The 7,972-nt window shown below is 35.9% G+C and overlaps 1 protein-coding gene and 1 long non-coding RNA gene across 2 annotated transcripts; one reads left to right on the top strand and one right to left on the bottom strand.

The window, feature by feature from the left end:
* Window positions 1–3,200: 3,200 nt before the first annotated feature.
* On the top strand, window positions 3,201–5,247 carry LOC113724627 (uncharacterized). Its single transcript, XM_027247508.1, has 4 exons — window positions 3,201–3,758; window positions 3,860–4,271; window positions 4,368–5,104; window positions 5,191–5,247. The coding sequence occupies exons 1-4, from the start codon at window positions 3,201–3,203 to the stop codon at window positions 5,245–5,247; spliced, it is 1,764 nt and encodes a 587-aa protein (XP_027103309.1).
* Window positions 5,248–6,478: 1,231 nt separating this feature from the next.
* On the bottom strand, window positions 6,479–6,944 carry LOC140035417 (uncharacterized). Its single transcript, XR_011839608.1, has 2 exons — window positions 6,735–6,944; window positions 6,479–6,628 (listed from the first exon to the last, which is right to left on the bottom strand). It is a non-coding gene; the product is annotated as an uncharacterized lncRNA (long non-coding RNA).
* Between the last annotated feature and the right edge of the window lie 1,028 nt (window positions 6,945–7,972).

The following is a 7,972-nucleotide window of genomic DNA, read 5'->3' as shown; positions in this document are numbered from 1 at the left end:
ACTTAAGTCCTCACCAGCAGCGAAAAAATATATAAGAGTTATGTCATAGCACTCCCTTGATCTAGTTGGGTCTGTATACCCACTAGTCTCTACAACAGTCTCCTTAGGCCCCCCCTTATATTAGAATAGAGTAGGTTATACAAATATATCATTGCTGAAAAAAAAAAAGTGCTGCCTCCCTTTGCTCTGGAACCTCTCCCGTTCCAAAACAAGATATTAATTACTAATTACCATACTCCCCTTTCTTTCCCCACCACTTTCAACTTCCCCTCATTTTTCATCCTCACATTTCCAATATGTTTTAATATCCTATCCTAATTTTTTTAAGCCTAAACACTATACTCTTGCTATTGTTTTTTTTTTTTAATTCGTCATTTATCTACTCTATTCCTATTTTAACCTAATCTAGGGGAGGCCTAATTAGGCCTATAGAAAAGTCGATGGAGACTGAATCACCATTGGACAAAACGAGTGCACTAAGCATCGGTATGAATTTGAGAAAATCACTCAGTTTGGATTAGCTGTTTTTGGGGTTATTTTTCAAAAACAGCACTGTAGCATTTCATTTTTGAAATACAAGTCCGTTTGGATTAGTTGTTTTTGGGGTTGTTTTTCAAAAACTATATGAAAAACTTTTGCTATAGATGTTTTTTGGATTATTTTTAGAGGTATTTTTAAAACATATTTTTGAGTATTTTTATAATTTATAATTTTTATATTTTTATATTTATATACATTTATGCATTTATAATACATTTATAAATAAATATATTAATACATAATATAAATATATTTATAAATGTATAAATTATAAATGAATATTATATAAATGTATAATTTATAATTTATAATTTTTATATTTTTATATAAATATACATTTATGCATTTATAAATATTTATAAATAAATATAATTATATATTTATATATAAATATATAAATTTATTATATTATATATAATACATAATATAAATATATTTATAAATGTATAAGTATATATTATTATAAATGTACACCATTGGACGAGACGAGTGCACTAAGCACCGGTATGAATTTGAGAAAATTCACTCCGTTTGGATTAGCTGTTTTTGGGGTTATTTTTCAAAAACAGCACTGTAGCATTTCATTTTTAAAATACAAGTCCGTTTGGATTAGTTATTTTTGGGGTTGTTTTTCAAAAACTATATGAAAAACTTTTGTAGTAGATGTTTTTTGGATTATTTTTAGAGGTATTTTTAAAACATATTTTTGAGTATTTTTATAATTTATAATTCATAATTTTTATATTTATATATATTTATGCATTTATAATACATTTATAAATATTTATAAATAAATATATTTATATACTTATATAAATATATATAAATGTATTATATTATATATAATACATAATATAAATATATTTATAAATGTATAAATGTATATTATTATAAATGTATAAATTATAAATGAATATTATATAAATGTATAAATTATAATTTATAATTTATAATTTTTATATAAATATACGCGTCCGCGTCCGCAGCGAAACAATGGAAAGCAAAAGAGAAGACAAGTACTGGTATGAGAAAAATATTTTAGAGCTTTTTGTGTACTTTAATTGAATTTAATAATTGGAATTTGGGTAAGAATTTACGGTAGCAGTAGAAAAAAGTTTTAAAGCCATAATGATTGTTGAAAAGTTAGGGTTTTGGATGGTTGTGGAATGCATGTCCAAGGCATTATATATTTTTTATGGTACTGTTAGTGGGTCTGCATATTTTACTGAAAAGTGAGTGTTGTGGGAACCCTAATGTTCCTTCTGTTGAAGACATTGTGGTCCCAAATGCTAAAAATGTTGTTAATAATTAATGGGTTAATTATTAAAGATTTATTTTTTTATTTAACCAGAGTGTGGTCCAAATGATATTTTGCCCGACTCATTTTCCTTGGCGATACACCATCAGGGTGAGTTCAGAAGCTCTCCCAGCAAAGAATACGTGGGAGGAAGGGTAGACTATATAGATAACTGTAATGCTGAAAAATGGTCACTACAAGTGCTTGATGAATGTGCAGTAAGACTAGGATACCTGAAAGATGCTCGTTTTGAGTGGTATGGTAGGATTCCTGGTATGCCGCTTGAGACTGGACTATATTTTTGCATGTGTGATTGGGATTGTGATCTTCTAGTAAACACATTGCCACTGAATAGAGTGGCAGAGGTTTATCTACAAGTTGGCACTGATGATAATCCAGTGAGGTTTCAAACTCAAAAAACAGAGTATGTAGACATGCCTGAAGGCCACAACACTTCTGCTAAGCAGGATACAAAAGATAAAGAAACATCTGAAATGGACAGTGACATAGCAATACTGGAAGAAGTTGACTTCAATGATATGGACAACAGAAGGAAAAATGTGGCTGATGACAACAGTAATGAAGTTGCTACAAACAGTCATGAGAATTTTGATTCCAAAAGTCCTAATTTGCAACAAGAAAAGGACAACAAGAGAGATAATGCAGGGGAAGAATCACAAATGGCAACTGATAATGATATCCAAGCTGATGAGACTGATGTGCAGGCTGATAATAATGTGCAGGCTAATGATGATATGCAGGCTGATGACAAGTTCGATTAACCAGATTATACGGGGCAAGTTGAGGATGATGTTTTATTTGATGAAGCCTTGAAGATTGGACAACAATTTGGTGTGCATAAAGGAGCTCCTGAAGTTGGACCTTCTACCAGCAAAGACACAAGAAAGAAGAGAGCAGGTAGGGAAGGAGAAGCTGTTGACGAAGTAAATGTTTGTGATGAGCCTGACATGGTTAATGTGGAGGATATGCAGTCAGAATATGAAACAGATTGTTCTAGAGAGTTGAAGAGTGAGAGTGAATCCGAAAATGAAGATGGTCGTAAGAGAAATAAGAAGCCTAAATTTTCAGTTTTTAATGAGAAAACTGAAATGAGAAGTCCAAGATTTAAGGTAGGCCAGAGGTTTTCATCAGTTGTTATTTTTAGGTTGGCTGTTAGAATCCAGGCTATTATGGAGAGAAGGGATTTTTCCAATTCATAAAAAATGACACATATAGGGTACGGGTGAAATGCAGAGGCTGTGAATGGCAAATTTTTGGCTCAAAAATGCAAGGTGAAAACACTTTCCAGATCAAGACACTTAGCAAGGAGCACACCTGTGGACGTGTCTTCCATAATAGAAACATGACATCAAAACTAGCTACCAGGTTGTTTGTAGATGAGGTGAGAAAAACACCATCCATGACAGTCCAGGAGCTCATGACTAGGGTGACTGAAGAATTAAATGTAGATTTCAGTCTTAAACAAGGCTATAGGACAATGAAAAAAGTAAGAGACATAATTGAAGGCAGTCATGAAAAACAGTATGCATTGTTAGAGGACTTCTGTGGTGAATTGAGGAGAGCAAATCCTGGATCGACAGTGTTCGTTGAGACGGATGAGGACGAGGATGGGATTGTCAGATTCAAAAGGCTTTACATGTGCTTAGAGCCATTGAAGAGAGGATTTCTAAAGGGCTGTAGGCATTGGATTGGGTTGGATGGATGCTTCTTAAAGGATACATATGGTGGACAACTACTTACAGCCGTGGGTATGGATAGGGATAATAAAATGTTTCCACTAGCTTTGTCAGTTGTTAGAGTGGAAAATTATGACAATTGGAGCTGGTTTTTGGGATTGCTTGTACAAGATTTGGAAATTTCAGATTCCAGTAATTGGTGTGTCATGACTGACAAGCAAAAGGTATGATAAATTGTATTAGCACTTATTTATACAGCAACTTTTTATTTAATAACTTAGGTATAACTTTTTATTTAAGCCAAGTTGTATTCAAACGTGTACAGGGACTAGTTCAGGCAGTTAGAGACAAAATGCCACAAGCTGAGCACAGGTGTTGTGTGCAACATCTATACACCAATTTCAAACAGATTCATAGAGGCCTGGCCTTAAAAGAAAGACTTTGGAAATGCGCAAAAGCTTCTTATGTTACCCACTGGAAAGTCGAAATGGAACAGTTGGGGCAAGAATCTGCAGCTGCGCATTCTTGGCTTGATGAAAAAGATCCCAAAACTTGGTGTAGAGCCCATTTTAGATGTGGATTGGATTGTGATATTTTGGTGAATAATATGTGTGAGTCCTTTAATGCAGTAATTTTAAAGGCCAGGTCACTACCAATCATATCCATGCTGCAGACCATTTATTTGTACCTGCTGAAGAGGATGGAGAGGAACAGGGAAGCAATGTCCAAGCACGAAGGTTAAGAAACATTTTATTTATTTACTAGTATTAAGGTCAGTTCATAACTTCTTTGAGAAATTTATGACCAATTTATTGTTTTCATTTTGTATTCAGGTCTTCTTTGTCCAGCAATATTTGAGATATTGGAAAAGGCTAAGCAAGAGCAGTGTATGTGCATAGCGTCATATGTTGGGACAATGAAGTATCAGATAAGCTGTCCATTTGGGGACCAGTATATTGTTGACATGGCTGCCAAAACCTGTTCATGTAGAAAGTGGCAATTAAGGGGAATACCATGTGGCCATGCTGTAGCTGCCATCAACAGGAGACATGAAGCACTAGAGAAGCATGTTTCCAACACCTACTTGAAGATCACATATCTACAAAGTTATGAACCTGTACTTAATCCAATCAATGGTCCTAATTTGTGGGAGCACATAGACCTTCCAGCAATGAAGCCTCCGACTTATAGAAGATTTGCTGGAAGGCCAAAGAAAATGAGAAAAAAGGCTTCAGAAGAAGACAGACGGGACAGCTGTGTCAATCCAACTAAACCTCACAAGGTTAGCAAGGTTGGAACCATGATGAGCTGCAGCCGCTGCAAAAAATACGGACATAACAAAAGAGGATGTCCGGATAAAAATAAGCAAACCACTAAGGGGACAACTACAAGTTCAGCAAAGGAGAACAGTGATATGGGAGATACAGGTCCATCTATGCAGCCAAGTACTAACGAGGCTTGTCCAAGTGATGTGACCGTTGACATACTTGGAGTAAGTATGCAACAGAGTCACACAGGTCCATCTCAAAATTTGGATGCCAATCAGCCAAAACAATGGGCACAAGAACCAGTGACAAAAAAAGGAAGAAAATGCTCATTTTGTCGTAAGCATGGTCACTCAAAGAATAATTGTAAGTTGAGGCAATGGACCTTTAGAAGCTCACTGGACATGACTGGAGACTTGGGATTCAAAACTGTAAAAATACGGTCTGATGATCTGGAAAACCCATATAATCATGCTCAAAATAGTTCTGAGCATGTGAAAAAGAGTCCTACAACAACTCATGTAAGTGGTCTCCATACATCAGGTCTTTATTTATGGGTGTCATGTCTTATTGATTCATGTTATGTGCTTGTTTGCAGTTAAGCTCCAAAGCTGATGGTCGCAAACTTTATTCCCACAGCCACGGAGTAACGATGAGAGCACCACACTCATACGTGGACTTGGGGACAGCCTCTCATTCCAGCAGTGGACTTAAGCCAGCACAATTCACATGGCAAGGCAATTTGTGTGTTAAGCTGTCTACATTACAGACAGCTGCGGGACATGCGAAGGAGTCACTTGGAATTGAAAATGTGCAGCTCCATGGGGATGGAAACCAATCTGTTAAGTTGGGAAAATTGCAGCAATAGGCCAAATAGCCTTCAAGCATGAACTGACTGATGCTGGACAAACCAACTCAAGAATTGTACAGGCATATAGCCTTTTTTATTTTGCAGATACAGTCAAATTGGGCAGTAAAAGCCTCTGTTTTGCTAGTCCAGATGTGGCGAACTTTTGTTCAACTCATATAGTCCATTGGAACTAAGGATTTTTTTTGTTAATATGAAATTTTTGTTAGCCTCTGTTTTTGGTAGCCTCTGTTGTGGAACTCATATAGCCTTTGTCTTGCTAGTCCAGATGGGTGAAATTCAGAGGCTGTTAATGTGGAATTTTTGTCATTCCTGGTATTGCTATTATGTATTGGATGATTTGTTGAATGATCAAAGGTTTTTGCTGAAAATTTTATGTTCTGGTTGATTGCTGTTGTTAATGTGACATAGATTACTTGCAATAAACTTTACAAATTGGGACACTAAAATCCCTAAACAACAAATTCTGATTACATAGCAGGTCCAACGTTCACAATTATGGGACATAGCAGGTCCACTATATCCCTAAATTTGATACAATACATTTAAAACCAGCACTTTTAGAGAAAGTGCTGCTAATTACATAGTCAGCAAAAGCAAGAATTTCCTTCCTGCACCACTCAAAAGGTCCACTACTTAGCAATGACAGACAAAGGTGGTCCCATATTTGAGCAAACAAAACGGGCAGTCCGGCATAAGCGATCGCTTCTTCTACAACTCATTTTGGACCTTCTCCCCCAGATTTGAACAAAAACAACCACATGACAATGGCAACCCAGTGGATAATCAAGTACATCCTTAGCTTTCTCACTTTCGATTGTTGGCACCTTGAATTTTCTTTCAACCTATCCAACTCAGCTTCCATCTTGTTCATCGACCTTAGCAATCCAGGTATTATTTCTTTTGACCTTTGACACATCTCAGGATCAACCCAATCCCAGTATATGCAGCCTCCTTGTTCCTAGTTTGACAAGAACATTATGTTTGCAGACAAGATTAGGTGGCTGCAATTCATACAAACCCAAAATAAAAAACAAGTATAAACACAAAACCCTAATTTCCCTTACTCTGTACTTGGCACATCGACAAAACCTTCTTCCTGGGTTCATGGCAGTCCATGATGTCATCATCAATGTTTGCTTTCCACAATCACAAAATTGCCTCACCATTTCTCTTTGTTTGTTGAACCATGCGTTGGGTTCTCCTTTTCTTCTTCCTGCCTTGTGGATAGCAGAATGACAGCTTGGGTCTCTCAGCATACCGACCTGAAGTGTCCTTTTATGATTTGGATCGGGTCTACATTATCCATCTGAAGTGGGTAGCATGGAGGGAAGCTTTCCCTCCATATTTCACCATCTTTTTTTAATCTATATATGTGATTTTTTGTGAATTTTCATTGTTGCCCTCAGTCAAAGGAGAGTGTTTGCCACGCTCTTCAACCACCAACGGCATTCAGGATTCTGTCAACAATTTTCCTTAACTGGGAGCAATTCATAAGTTTAGGGATTTAAGTGTCCCATTTTGAAGTTAAGGGACTGAAGTGGGTAATCGCCCAAAGTTTGAGGGGACAAAGTGGAATTAACCCTTGTTTCTTTTAGGGAAACAGTAATCATTTTATTATAAATAAGGTGCAACCGTCTGGGATTCTAGCTGGTATTATAATGAGGTCTAACACGTGCTTTCATGGGGATGAGGGGCAGGCGGTCATCAGATGGATCACTCTTGAGCTGTTTACAGCCAAGAGTTTTTTCAAAAAAATTATACAGTTCAGATCGTTTCTTATACTTCATTTTTAATAACATGTGTGGGGTTCACAAAAATTTATTTTAAAATTACACGTTGTGCAAATAATGTTACGCCATATATAAATAAAGTTACGCGATGTGCAAAATGCACAAAATCGCTAGGAACCGTTCCCCTGCCCATGGTCCCTTTCATGGGGTCTGTCCTAGAATTGAGCATTGTTAAAAATTAGCTTTGGATTTGGGGTCTTTCTTGTTCAATGTTTTGTTAGCTTCTGTACAGTATGTTAGTGTTTCTTTGAGGCATATGAGAATCTTCCTCTTGTAAATACATTCTTGTTCACTTCTTAAAAAAAAATCTCAATTGATATGGACGACAAAAGGTTGTCCGTTCATATCGCACTAGTGATGTTAGCATGGGATTAATAAATAGGGAAAAGAGTCCCTATAGCCCTCCAACTCTTTTTCAGATAAAGTTTTAACTCTCAAAAAATTAATAGTAAAGTTTTAATTCTTGATCTAATAAAATAGCATATTTGTGACTCTTCTGTCAAATTTAACAG

This window comes from Coffea arabica, chromosome 2c (assembly GCF_036785885.1).
Source record: "Coffea arabica cultivar ET-39 chromosome 2c, Coffea Arabica ET-39 HiFi, whole genome shotgun sequence".
NCBI classification, from domain to species: Eukaryota; Viridiplantae; Streptophyta; class Magnoliopsida; order Gentianales; family Rubiaceae; genus Coffea; species Coffea arabica.
This window is presented reverse-complemented; position numbering and strand designations above follow the sequence as displayed.